Raw genomic sequence first — 15,086 nt, 5'->3', positions numbered from 1 at the left:
CTCTTCACTGGATTGATTTTTTTATCCTCATTTATAAACCATGATATTAGAAGTGAAATGGCTTAAACTCATGTAACATTTAAAAATCACAAGTGTTTTCACTTGCGCTCAGATATAGTTACCAACCCTGACCTATTCTGTAACTGTAAGGAAGGTCTTTCATAATCAGAAATTTGAAGGTATGTTTTTATATCTACTTGGACATCAGTATTTGAATTTTGAATGTGATTTTTCACTGGAAAGGAATTTGATGATCTGCAAGAAATAGTAATAACACACACAATCTATTTATCATACTTGATATGGGGAGGAAAAGTACTTGTTTTGTAAAGACCCACAGCATACAAGTTGCAAAGAAAACTGCAAAGGTGTGTATTGCCAACAAGACACAGGTGTATACCACGTGAGGATATGAAACAATCCAACCACAATGAATGTGTTAGCAGCTCTGAGTCTATACTGTGTTTCTCCCAAAGTGCACTGATGTGTTTGTTATGTGTTACTTTATTTTTTCATATAGTTTCAGAAATTCTCAAGTCTATTCCTAAGCACAGTGGCTAAGTAGTAGGAGTAAAGATGAACCTACCTGGAAATAATTGTTAATGAATCTCTTACTTAGGCTCATGTTGATGTCAGGGAACCAATTTCTCACTTAGACCTCTGTCCCTCTGGGAGATAATATTGAGTCCATATATCATTTAGACCAGAAATTTTTTGTATGAGATATATACAAGAGGCATCTTTAATCTTTGCAACAATTCCAGAGAGCAGTGTTTCCCTATCTTACCTTATCTATGATCACCAGGACAGTATTTTATTAATCATACAGAATCCTGGACCATATCCAGTTCTGCAGAATTAGAATCTCTATGAGAAGGAGTCTGTGAATAAGTAGTTTTTAAAGAGACCCCATGAGATTTTAAAGATTAGGTAAGTAGGGAAACACTGCTGAAGGTAGGAATGATATCTTATCAAGGAGGAAACTGAGACTCTGTTAAGTAACTTGCAACAATGAATTATTTTTATTTTTATTTTTTTAAATTTTTTTACAACTATGAATTAATTGTGGAAGCATAATTCAAACTGCAGTATGACTCCAAAATTCTTCCTACCACATTATCTTTCTGAAGGTCATGGGGTCAGGAAAATGTGGAAGGCTACATTGAAAATTTTATATTAAGCCATTCAATCCAAAATTTGGAAGAAAACTTGAAATTGTGTGGTTTCTTCCTCTGTTTTGGTTAAAACAATTACACTCCACTGATCACCAAATTACAAAGAGCTTTATAATTATATATGGAGTATAAAGAGCTCCAACCATTGCTGCAAAAGCACTCCCAAGATGCTGCTTTTTGAGCATGGAACAGAAGTGCTTTTCTCCTAGCTATCCTAAATGAGGGGAAAATGGGTCAAAACCAGGAGAAATATTTAAAAATCAGGTAATCTACAAAGTGTAGATTTCTCTAGGTGCTGAGACTGTATGGAAAGGGTTAGCTCTGCCCATTTGCTCCATGATCAATAGCAGCAATGTACATGTTACAGTTGAGAATATGGTCTGTGTTCAAAATAGAGAATTCCCTGGAATCTCCTTTCTGCATAATGATATACAGAGAACAGGGTAGAGCAACCCAAGTTAGTGAGGACCTTGCCTTGATTTCATAGAATTATTGTTTCTTAGAATTTAAGTGGGGCTATCCGGATACATTGAAGAAGTTAATGGACCACTGGCAGAGATCCAGCTTTCCTAACTTATAATCCAGGCAGCATTAGCGGAATTCTCTCAGCTCCAAACTTCTATGTCAAAATCAAATATCTAACAATCCCAGCCTTAAAATGAATATGTGGAAAAGGTACTCAAAGGTTTTCCATGGTGTGCACAGCATGAATTGTTTTAAGGAAATCAATTTCCATATCCTTAACTTCCATGAGTTTTTTTTCTTAAAATTGTCTGGGAATGTGCCTGTGTTTACAATAAGTCTTTTGCCATTTTATGTGGAAAGAAAGGCAAAATCGTCATGCATTCCAAATCTTGATATACTGCATTAACCCGCAGTATAAAACTTTTTATGGATGACAGACTAACGTAAAATTTGGAGCATTGGTTTTAACAAAGATATTTGTAGCGGTTGGTTAGGGCATCCTAAACACATCTTTCCTTGTCCTGTCATTAATCCTTTAAAAGTGAAGCTTGGCCCTGGTTGGAAAATTCTAGATACAGGACATTAAAATAGTTTTGATGATGTGTATATTTTAGAATTTAACTGGATGTTTTCGAAAATTAATTTTTTCAAAGAAAAACATCCATAAATATATTGTGGCTTATTTTAGGATCAGTATGCATCGATCAATCAGATGGGTAAAAGCTGTTTTAGTGAATTGTGTCAATTACTATAAATTTCATCTTATAAAATGTTTAATGTTATCTGCCATATTAATAAACTAAACTTATGCTAAAAAGTTTTACATTTACAAGTCAAATGTGTGAGAAGACATATACTTTTCAAAAGTATTTTAGGGATAGTGCACTGAAAGCATCTGTAGATCACAGAACTGGTTGTGTCTGAATTGTAGTTGGTGCACAATAAATAATTGCTGAATAAACAATTATTGAATATTGAATAAATACCCAAACGGCTGCCTTAATGAATCTATGGCACACATCCAGAACATCATGAAATATCTGAACTTCTCCCCTCCAATTTAATATAGCTCAATCCTCCTGGCCTTATGTTCAGGAATCCTCAAAGATACACCCTTATCCCTAGAGGAAATTGTGGAAAAGGGGAAAGATCCAATTGCACAGCCTTTGGCATGTAGTATACAACTGCACATTTGCCAGATTGAGTTCTACGTCCCTGCACCTCCTTAAGTTGCAATCTTATGGTTTGACTTTGAAATTACTGCCTTAAAGGCTAGCATACCTTGCATATACATTGAAACAGAAAACTATCACATGGAGCATTGGGTCAGGAGAAATTAATCTTCTCTTTAGGGACCTAGGGGAGGCCAGTCGGGCCTGGTTTCCCAAGTGTAATTGCAAATCTTCTGCTGTGTTCTCTTTGAGACCTCAGACATTCTAGTCCCCAGCCTTTTGCTGCTACCTCCTTCTATCCACTCGCCCCAAATGTTTTTCATTCCCACAGCTGGGTCGTCCCCCTGCAGGCTTTCTTCTGCCTGCCCAGCTGATGATGTTTTTCTGGCTCCAGAAAACTTCCGATTGTTGCAAACAGTGCTTGCGGGGACAAAGGATTGTCCCGATTAAAACAACAACAACAAAACTAGGACGGTCTTGCAAGAATCCGGATGGGTGGCCATCCCACATGAACACTATGTGATGTTTCTCTCTTTTTTTTCCTCCCCATCGTTAAACAGGAACAGCATCATTATTTTGAAAACTCAGGAGTTAAACTGAGGTTTTAGTTGTGGCGAAAGGTTTGTTCTGTAGCCGATACTGCTGAGATCCCTAAAACACTTTTTTCTCATGTCATTATTCTTGGGGGTCTGATTCTGTCATTGTCACATTTTTGCGTGTTTTAAGGAGAGAAAATAATGAATAAGAAAATAAGAAAAAATTACTTCTGAAAAATAAGAATAAATTCCACCTGAATCTTAATCTCGAATTAGCAGGTCTTTTTCTCAAAACTGCGGTTTTGAGAATAATCGAAAAAAATAAAAAGTCTCAATTAGTTCAAATAAGATGCAGTAACATTTCATTTTATTTCATTCATTATAATGTTATTTATTTAATTATCATTAATTACATGATGGGTTCTTACTTCTAGCCCTGATTATGCTGAGTTTAAGTGGACATAAAACTGTTAAGAAATGAAATGAAAAAAATGTTGTTTACGGTATTGCCCGTGTTGTCCGCCAATATTCTATCTTTCCAACAGCTGCACCAGGACATGCTATTGGTATGTGGAGGCTTCTAGAGAGAGAAGTGGCCAAGTTTATTTTTTAATCTCTAAATTCGGCACACAGGTCAGCACTGAAAACCCCTTACCTACGTGTGCATCAAACCATCACTAGCAAAACCATCACTACTTGCAGGAAGGCCTGAAAGCCAGAGCAGGACCCCAAATCCCAAACTCTCTGCTCCTGAGCACACTGGGCTTATTTGCAGAAGTTACTCAACCTCTCTTTACATCATCACTAAAATTTTAAATAGTGATTCCAAATTAGCACAGAATAAATGGATATAAAAACAAAATCCTTTATACTAAAAAGAAATGCTCATTTTTGATGGACTTTATTTTCAAGCTGTATCCAATGTGTTCACTCTTTTTTTCAGTTCATGTCATGGTTGTAATAATAACTAACACTGCTATTTATAGAAACTACTCTATTTTAAGCCTAGAAAGGGGATTCGGCAAAACTTCTTTGGTTTTTGGCCTGATCATGGACAGAGAGCTCTCAAACATTCTTAGTTCACGGCCCATCATCTGCTATTATTAGATGTCTCCAATGAATCTCTCTCCTAATTGTGACTGAGGCTAAGTTATGAATGATTTTGCATGATGGGAAGTATTCCTGGATGCTTATGCAGCCAAATTTCACTGTTCCTCAGACTGTTTACCTAGACAAGTCAATGAGGAACGATACAAATTCACTATCAATAATTTCCATAGCAGGTAAAAAAAAAAATCAGTCTCCTTATTAATTTATACAAATAAGTCATAGGGAAGCATATTTATTGGCGTTGTTAAATGGAAAGTTAATACTCAAATTCATCTTTTGTTTGTCATAAAACCATCATCAGATGGGAACAGGAACAGGCTTTTGAGGCCAAAGTTAGTGGAAAATACAGATTTTTCTCTGGGAAAGTTTCTGAATGGCACTTTTATGAATGTATATAATTGTCTTCACTGGTCTATGAATGTGACAGTCCTCACTTCTTCAGGATCCTCCATAACTACTTTAACCATGTGCTTCTCTCTCTCTTCTCTATCTCACTCCCATTCTAACTCCCTTCCTCTCTTTTCTACTGTGATACCATTTCCAGACATTTTAAAGGAAAAAGGTGGAAAGAAACAATAGCAAGCTGCAGAGCCCTCATCCTTGAGATTAAAATGTCTTATTTAAAACTCTTTATTGAAAAACAAAATAAAACAAAAAACTCTTTATTAAAAACTAATCTATTAGGCTGAAAATCCAAGAATTGCTATTAATGGTTCAGATCCCTATTTTCTCATGTTCTGTGGTTTGTTGCTAATGGTTACACCAAAGGAAACTATATGTCTGAGTATATCTGGGGCATTGATTTCAGAAAGTAAGGAATGCCTCCATATTACTTGCTTTTCCTAAAACCTGATTCAATCAATTTATCCTATCATTTTTTATTTTATTTGTATTTGACGGCTGCTTATTGGAGCAAGGAGTTTCATAAGCATACTAGAAGCTATATAAGATAACCTTGCATTTCAATTATTAAATTTATTTTAATTGTCAAAGAATTGCTCTTAATGCTATATTCTGGGATTCCATTTCAAGTACAAGATCACATCAACAATGATCTTGCACTACAGAAAATTTGGTATATTTTTTTCTGCCTGTGTCATTTCTATTTAAATTGGCTTTAAGTAAAAAAATATTGACAAAAAATAGCATAGTAAAACTACATGTTCTCTTTTTTTTTTAATTTTTTTTAAATTTATTTATGATAGTCACACACAGAGAGAAAGAGAGGCAGAGACACAGGCAGATGGAGAAGCAGGCTCCATGCACTGGGAGCCCGACGTGGGATTCGATCCCGGGTCTCCAGGATCGCGCCCTGGGCCAAAGGCAGGCGCCAAACCACTGTGCCACCCAGGGATCCCTGCTCTCTTTTTTTAAAAAACGTTTATTTATTTTTTAAGATTTTATTTATTTATGCATGAGACACACACACACACACACACACACAGAAGCAGAGACACAGGCAGAGGGAGAAGCAGGCTCCATGCAGGCATCCTGACGTAGGACTTGATCCTGGGTCTCCAGGATCAAGCCCTGGGCCGAAGGTGGTGCTAAACCACTAAGCCACCTGGGCTGCCCAACTACATGTTCTCTAATATATTTTATCTCTTAGACCAATGGAGCTTTCATCTGAAAAAATTGTGAGAATTTTATTTATTTATTTGAGAGAGAAAGATAGAGAGTACAGAGGAAGAGGGAGAGGCAGAGAATCTCAAGCCAACTTCATGCTGAGTGTGAGGCATATACTGGACTGGATCTCAGGACCCTGAGATCATGACCTGAGCCAAAACCAAGAGTCAGATGCTCAATGGACTGAGCCACCCAGGCACTCCTTGCATCAAATATTTTCCATTTCAAGCATTTCCATTTCCCACAAACTGAGAATGGGAAGTTAATGATATGCTTTCCACAATTTTCTGCAAAATGAACTGCTACTTTTAGCAAACAACTTGTTTACCTTATAGACTATTTTGCTTTTAGGAATGGAATCAAGTATTATTCTATATTCAGAATCCCTTGAAGATTTGTGTTGTAAATTGCACATGATGTTTTAGGTGGCACATGTTTATTTCCATTGAAAGAAAATGTCCTATTTTTGAGGAAGAAAAGAACTTGTAAGACATCAAATGTTTCTTGCAAAACAACTTGATGAAATAAATGTAAATGAATCAGAAACATGTGAATTGTATTTCAATTAAAGTAATGAGTTTAAATATGAAGGGAGTAAAGTGCTTGGGGGAAAGAGTGTGGCAAGGCGGGAAGTGACATTTGTTTTCATCAGTCTTGGATTCTTGAAAAATGGCCTAATACTCTGAATTTAACCTCCTTCAGATTCTCTCTTAAGCCTGATGATGGAGATCCAGAATGGGATAATAATATGCAAATTCATTTTATAGCTTTATCTGGTTCCAATTATAATGTAGGCATCAAACATGGCCACTATGCAATCCTTCCCAAAAGCATTTTTAACTCGAAATTTGTGATTTTCCTATTTTCTTTTGAGGGTCAACAGTAAATTGTAATGATGGTGAAAGTGTATTTTTCCCCCATAGAACATGTAAAGTTTTCAGACTCACATGTCAGCTTCACATTTATTTTCTCTGTCAAACTGAAGAGGATCAGATCTAAACAGGAAACATAAGGGCACTGAATGCAGCCACACATAGCAGGAGAAGGGCAGTGGGGGAAGAGAGTAGGAAAGGGTGAGAAAGAAAGAAGGAAAAAGAAATAGACCATGCTCACAAACCGAGGTCATCAAACCTCATTTCATAAGCAAAGCACTCAAATCACACTAATTTGAGAGCCACAAAAATTTTAGCCCAATGGTTTACATTCATACCATTTATGTGTGCTTAAAAACAATTACATAGCTTCTTTTTACTTTTCGTACTTCTCAATTAAAAAAAAAAAACATGCATTGCTCTGAAAACAGGAAAGAACTACAAAAAAAAATAAATAAAAGAACAACTTATAAACAAGTCTCCCTGTCAACATGCTTCAAAATATGAGGAAGTTTGATGTGTGGCATGACAATTCAGTTTCCCAACTTCCATCTCTGCAAACAGGGGCATTTTAAATGTCCCCCAAACTTCCAAGAGGCAAGGAGAACATAACTGGAAAATGTATTTTTATTTTGGGAGATGATCTAGGGCACTGCTTCAGTAGACTCAAATGGCGAGAAATGTAGGCACCATGTCTTTTCTGTATAAGTCAAAGGTGCAGTAGCCCATAGGACTGTTTTGTATGTAAAGAGCCTGCCTTTTTGTTTCCTGAGAACACAAAATAATTGGAGTTGAGCATTTCTCTGACCACTTAGGTTTCCACTGCTGCTCAGCACTGAGTTTGGAAAGAGGACCCTGTTCCTTGATTTCTTTTTGCCAAATAGCTCACTCCATCAAATGGTTCTAGAAGTGGCTCTCTGCTGCGCTCCTCATGGGCAGGAATTGTGGGGAGTCACTCTTAAAGTATTTGTTCCATAACTGGGCAAGGGATGTGTTTCAGCTTCTAGCACAGCCTTTGTTTTATTGAAACTTCCTCTCATCCAGTTTAGCAGATGAAAAATGCAATAGCAAGGCTGTTTCATTTACACCTTAAATCCCAAGCAGAATAACAATTGCGACTATTTCTGAGCCCCCAGAGTCACTCTTAGAAGCTCTACTGATCCACACAAAATGTAAATCCCAACTCCAAGGTTGTGCCAACAAAAATACTTGAGAAGCATCAACTTTATCTTCGTTTCTATCAACAGTATCTTATATGGTCCTTGATGAAGTCAGCATCACTATATAAGATCTATGCTCAGAACATGGATTCAATGGCATATTCCCTTTGATGAGAAACCTATTGTGATTTATTTCCCATCATGATTTGCCACACGAACTCTTCATGTAATGGAATCTAATCTACTCTGCTTTTGGTGTTGTTCCACTTTACAGGCCTACCCTTGTAGCAGTGATAAGGAATGTGAGATTGGTAGATATTGCCACAGTCCCCACCAAGGATCATCAGCCTGCATGGTGTGTCGAAGGAAAAAGAAGCGCTGCCATAGAGATGGCATGTGTTGTCCTGGTACCCGCTGCAATAATGGTAAAGCTCTAGTTCAGTGTTGATGGGCCTCTTTCCTTTTATGTAGGAGACTTGTCTAGTAAGTTCGACTACATTCTCCTTACTTAGACCTCTGAAATGCAAGGAGCCTTTCAAAATTGTCAGGGATTGGATCATGGTTTAAATATGTGTACCATTACTTGGATTGCCTCCTCAATCCTAGTTTTCCTGGACTCTGATCACCTTCTATATTTTATAATCTATGGCAATCTAGGACTTGCCATGCCTAGCACTTGCAATGCTGGATGTAAATACCTATAAACACATAAGTGAATATATGTAAAAGACCCAACAAAGAACTTCCTGTGAGTCCCTCTTCCAGTTTCATACCTCGATTCGATTCGTATATTCGAGGAGTCTTCTTTTAAAGGCCCCACCCTGCACCACACTCATAGTGAGGGAATGATTGGTTCCTCCAAAAGGAGATAAGAAGAGTCTATTCCCCAGCCTTTCCATAAGCATAACTTTACCCAATCTCAATGAATTTACAGGCAGACAATTCAGCATCAATGATGAGATGAAGAATCACACAAAACGCATGATAAAACCATTAAATCATTATAGAAGGTGATCAGAAACATGAACTTAGTCATATAAAGCAGTATCATCAGACTCCTATCCCTGTACATGCTCCTGACCTCTTGGAAGTACTTTAGACAGGTGAAGGGAAGAAGACCTCATAGCATTAGTGATGTTTACAATGTAGACTAGAGTTATATTGTTAATTGAACAAAGGATCTTGAAAACTGGATCCTGAAAATGGATGTCTGGTCAGACATTTTAAAAGCTCAAATAGCTAATACTAATTTAATACTAAGTCACTATTCCAAACACTTCACACATATTCACAATAACTTAATGAAGTGTTTTTATTCCCTTTTTTTTTTTTTTTTTTTGCCCATGGCCACTTGGTCTTGAGAGAGACAAGATTCAAGTTAAGGAAGCCTGACTTAGGCCAAACTACTTGATTCTATTTAATATTAAGCAATATGACTCAGTATTATTTATGTAAATAAATGAATAGCTGAATGAATAGAGGCTAGATAGATTAGATAGAGAGATAGATGATAGCTTCACACCTCTCATCAGCAGAATACTTGGCTAAGAATCATACTTTATAGAATCAGATCAATCTAACAGCTTACTTACCATCTCCAGGCATCTGCATCCCTGTCACGGAGAGCATCTTAACCCCTCACATCCCAGCTCTGGATGGCACTCGACACAGAGATCGAAACCATGGCCATTACTCAAACCATGACTTGGGATGGCAAAATCTAGGAAGACAACACACTAAGATGTCACATATAAAAGGTAGGCTATCTGTAGTTCTATGGTTACTTTTTCTGGTTTTAAAAGAAGTAAAATTAAAGTATAGGTAATTCCTTTTATTGGTTTTAGAAAAAAATACAAGGAAGATACTTCATTGATAAGATTCTGACTGAATTTATTAATTCTTAATTCGGAAGATGCTGAAGATTTCTAAGAGAGCTTAAATTGTTAGGAAATATATATTATGAAAATTGCAGCACCCTTGATCAATCATGACATTTTCTAAACAGTCCTGCCTTCAAATGTTTGCAGTCATATGATTAAATCCCTAAGCTTTTGAATCTTTTTCTCACCTTTACAGAAATTTTATTTCACTGAACAACCGCATAATAGACTATTCATAAACCAACTTATTGGTTTCTAGTAGGATTATGTATGGTCATAAAATCTTCATATTTGCATCAAAATATTTGGGAAGCCTAATCACTAACAGTAAAATTTGAAAGCATGAAATTATTGAACTTTATTACTAACAGTAAAATTTTGAAGGCAAGAAACACGTCCATTTTTAAAGGAGGTTTTTCTCAAGTGTGTTCTGTGAAGGATTACTCTTTCAAGACATGCTGTGAATAAAAGTGTGCTGTATTCAAGAGTCTTATAATAATGCATTTCCTAGTTTCATAACTTTATATAATTGATATATTGAGGGCTCTGAGAATTCTGGCAATGAGGAAAACTGGTTTTTAAAGTATGGGGCAGCCCGGGTGGCTCAGTGGTTTAGCACTGCCTTCAGCCCAGGGCGTGCTCCTGGAGACCTGGGATCGAGTCCCACGTTGGACTCCCTGCATGGAGCCTGCTTCTCCCTCTGCCTGTGTCTCTGTCTCTCTCTCTCTCTGTCTCTCATGAATAAATAGATAAAATCTTTAAAAAATAAAAATAAAATAAAACACTGTATGTCCCCATATTTCCTGACCACTAAGCATTTCCCCACATTTTCATGTTCTGCAGAGCTAGTATCCTATAGAATATCTGACCTGTTAGACCTAGAATATTAATGTTGACATGGATAGCACTAAAGAGATTGACAATTCCTCTTCAGTTATCCTCTGTCTGTACTCCCTGAAGACCTATGTCTTTACCCAGTATCCTATTTCTATCCCACCAAATTCATATGCATTTATTATTACAAGAGTATCCTTCCTTATTCAGTAGATAGCTATGTCACGGTACAGTTCCAAATTTACTAACATTTTTACTAACATTTTATATAGTTTTAAGTGTAATTCTCTGATGGCATGGAGGAAGAACTCTCATGACATTGGCTAGTGGGTCATATTCACATATAACTACAGTGGGATTGGTTATATCTGGGGTGACAGATAATCCTTTAGACCATGATTGGCATGTATGGCCTGTGAGCCAAATCTGTCCTACTGCCTGTTTCTGTAAAATGATGTTTTATTGGAACACATACTTGCCTATATTTAGGCATTACTTATGTCTGCTTTTGTGACAGCAGAATTGAGGAGTGACAGATCACATGGCCTAAAAAGCCTAAATATTTACAATCTGGCAAAAATACAGAGAAGTTTATTGACCCCTTCTTTATATAGGTTACACATCAACCCAGCTGTGATGTGTGTTTGCTGTTTGCTGAATCAGTCATTTTTTTCTGAATTAAATATCCAGATTTGTTCCTTTACATGTTTTTAATGATGGGTTCTTGGTTGACTCTGGGGTTGTCTGTCCCTTCTCTACTCCACTCTGAATCACAGCTCTTTACAGACTACCCGTCCTAGGCTCCCTGTCAGGTGACTTCTGGCCATGTGAGTTTGGTTGTAGTGAGAGAAGCATGGGCAGGAAAAAGCCAACATGGTAGGCCTGCCTCAAGTAATGTTTCTGGCAGAACTGTATCTTTCTGGGGCTTTGGCTCCTGCCAGGTGGGCTCATTGGGATTCTAGTCCCAGCTAGCAGATTCGAGGCTCCAGATTCTGACATGATCTTCTCCTTTGGATCCTCCTGCCTAAATGTGGTGGTGGCCTCCTACTCTGTTGCTTTATCATCCTCTGTACTTCTTAGCCCTGCCACCACATGTGTGCCTAGCGCTCTGCATTAAACATCTTCTGTTTTAAGTTTCTGTTTCCCTGGCTAGACACTGATGCATGGTTTTATAAGTCCCTGAGAATTTCAGCTCTGTCTTTGAATCAGAGTTTATTTACATCCTCTGAAGGTATCAAATTAATTACCTGGAAAGCAGTTCTCTTTATTTACTTATTTTTCACTCACCTAGTTAAAAAAAATGATCAGAGAAATATCTAAAAGTAAAAGACCAAATGTAGTACAACCAACATGGTGTACAAATGCAGTACAACCAATGTGTTTCCATTATGCAATTTGTTAAAGTAAAGCGAAAAGGAAGCACAGTCCTAGCTATTCATGAAACTTGATATTCAGACAGCAAATAATCAAAATAGACAATAAATGATTGAAATGATTAGAGGGAGAGCTGATTGATATGAATCTAAGACTTTCCATTGTATATGATAACTTCATGGAAGACAGTATCAGTAAAAATATTGTACATGCTTCCAACTTCAAAAGAGAATTTGTTTCCAAAGTGTCATGGTAATATCTTTTGGCCATCATCTCTGCAGGGCACGAAGGAGACCCCTGCCTCCGATCATCAGATTGCATCGAAGGATTTTGCTGTGCTCGCCACTTCTGGACCAAAATCTGCAAACCAGTTCTCCATCAGGGGGAAGTCTGTACCAAACAGCGCAAGAAGGGCTCTCATGGCCTGGAAATTTTCCAGCGATGTGACTGCGCAAAGGGCCTGTCATGTAAAGTATGGAAAGATGCCACCTACTCCTCTAAAGCCAGACTCCATGTGTGTCAGAAAATATGATCACCTCTGAGGAAATTCATCACTAGCAGACTGTGAATCTGTGTATTTAATGCATTATAACATGGTGGAAAATAGGATTTGGATTTCAGAAGAATGGCTAAAATAAGGAATGTGATAAGAATATAGAATTCACAGAGAGAGAAAAAAGGAAAGAAAATAAGCAGATTAGAAAGGGGTAACAAATGTAGTACAACCAATGTGTTTCCATTATGCAATTTGTTTATGTAAATAATGTACACATTTGTGAAAATGCTATTACTTAAAACCAAAAAGCACACAGTGAGAATTACTGACGAATACCATGTGACTTTTCAAGAGTTTAGGCTGTGCTGGAAGATTGGTTTCCTTCAGATTGGTGATTGCCTATAGAAATACACTAAAAGCCATATTTCAAATTCAAAGTTATACTTTAACAAAATAGTCTTTTGGCTTACAATAGGCTTTACATAAAAAGAGTTTTGTTAAATAAGAAACGAAAGCATGAAACATAGTTCATTTGCAACACAGGATCACCTTTTAGTTTGAAGCACTATTCCTAGGACTCAGTGAAAGGCCTTGGTAGACAAGAAAAAAAAGCAGTCAATATTTTCCAAATAATTTCAAAGTAATTGCAAGACTTTTATGAGGACTTTAGGAGAAGCCAAACTTGTTTTTCTTCAAACTGCTTATTTAGAGTTTTCAAAAATTTACTTTCACCGGTAATTACTAAGAACCAGTATAAGATAAAACATTCTAAAGGAATAGCATTGTGCCTTTTCTTGATTGTATGTGATTCCTACCTTGAATATATTTTATTCTCCAATTAATTGTGAATAGTACCGAGCAGAATTTCACAGACTGCAAACATTTCTAAGGAGTCCAAGATACAGAATCAACACTAATAGACTGTTAATTTTTGAAGCTTTGGCATTCCTTGTGTTTGATAGAATTTAGGTTGGTAAATACATTTATTCTCTACACTTGCAGTGGTATAGTCAGGTAAAGCTGATAATAGAGACTTGATCTACATTTGTCCTACACTAAAGGACACAAAGGAAATGGAAAAAAACCTTGTTCAGTGCCCAGGTTTTGGCAACATGTCGATCATGTATCTGAAGCACAAACTGACTATTCATATTTGAAGCCCGAGGCCGCACAACCTAAATGGAAGTTTTCCACGGGATTTGCTATCACAATATTTACAATACAGATGAGTTCTGTGTAGGTCACTAGTTGACCTCAAAATATTTATTTTTTATTTTTGAGGTCCTGGAATAATATGAGGAGTTCTCATGAAGTGGACTCCCAAAGCGGGTAGTATAGTAAGGTTCCATTGCCCTCCATAAACTTCTAACTTGCCAATGGCATCACCTGAAATTTCTGTACCAATCTCTCTGTGCAGCAGCTTTTTTTCCCTCAAAGATATCATTTCTGGAATGAAATAACTTGTAAAATCTACGTATTGCTAACCTATAGAAACCACAGTTTCCAAATTCTTTGAAACCATTTTATTACTTTTTTTTTTACTTTACTCAGTTCTAAATATTATGTCTAGAGCATAAGGCAAAAAAGTTATCTTATAGTTGTTACTTTTGACCTTTTCTTTTATAGACTGCAAGTCACTCCTTAATTTTCTTTTACTTAGACCCCTTCTGCAGTTTCAAATTCAAGTTTTCCCCATAGAAATTGAATCTGAGCCTGCATGTCTATTAAGAGTTTCAGCTTCCCATACACATTTACTAGGGTGAGTAAGATTTACATTCTTTCCACATGTCTGCTAAAACAAAAATTATAAGCTGATCTATCCAAGAACCAAAGTCTGTGCAAACAGGTTTCTATAAGCTTGGCAACATGAAAATGGAACATTTCAGTCAAACATTTCCTCTATAGCAATCACATTTACAATCTGGTTTTTGCATTATTCCCCTTATGTACATCCCAAAATTATTATTTGAAGTAATTTATTTACAGGAAATGTTAATGAGATGTATTTTCTTATAGAGATATTTCTTACAGAAAGCTTTGTAGCAGAATATATTTGCAGCTATTGACTTTGTAATTTAGGGAAAATGTATAATAAGATAAAATATATTAAATTTTTCTCCTTCAAAAATGGAATTCAAATTTCCTTCTGTTTTGCTTGTGAGAAAAGCTTTCATAGAATCATAGATTCTCAGAGTTCAAATGGGCTTGATCTGATTTGACAGTTGGGGTGGGAATCCTTTGGAGGACATCACCATGAGATGATCTAAGGCAGTTTACTATTACTAAAGGCAGCTTATTCATGGCAGGACAGATATAATTATCAGAAAGTTATTTTTTCATTAAAATATCCCAGAATGTGCTCTCTATGCATTTATTCTTACTTTGT

At 36.6% G+C, this 15,086-nt stretch overlaps 1 protein-coding gene across 1 annotated transcript in view; it reads left to right on the top strand.

Moving 5' to 3' along the window:
* The window catches only part of DKK2 (dickkopf Wnt signaling pathway inhibitor 2), a 100,521-nt gene extending 85,688 nt beyond the window's left edge, over positions 1-14,833 (top strand). The window contains exons 2-4 of the mRNA XM_077882213.1: positions 8,391-8,541; positions 9,718-9,873; positions 12,486-14,833. Of these exons, the coding sequence (XP_077738339.1) occupies positions 8,391-8,541; positions 9,718-9,873; positions 12,486-12,736 (558 nt within the window). The 3' untranslated portion in view covers positions 12,737-14,833. The remainder of the gene's footprint in view (positions 1-8,390; positions 8,542-9,717; positions 9,874-12,485) is intronic.
* Positions 14,834-15,086: the final 253 nt, after the last annotated feature.

The sequence above is a fragment of the Canis aureus genome, chromosome 33 (assembly GCF_053574225.1).
Source record: "Canis aureus isolate CA01 chromosome 33, VMU_Caureus_v.1.0, whole genome shotgun sequence".
NCBI classification, from domain to species: Eukaryota; Metazoa; Chordata; class Mammalia; order Carnivora; family Canidae; genus Canis; species Canis aureus.
This window is presented reverse-complemented; position numbering and strand designations above follow the sequence as displayed.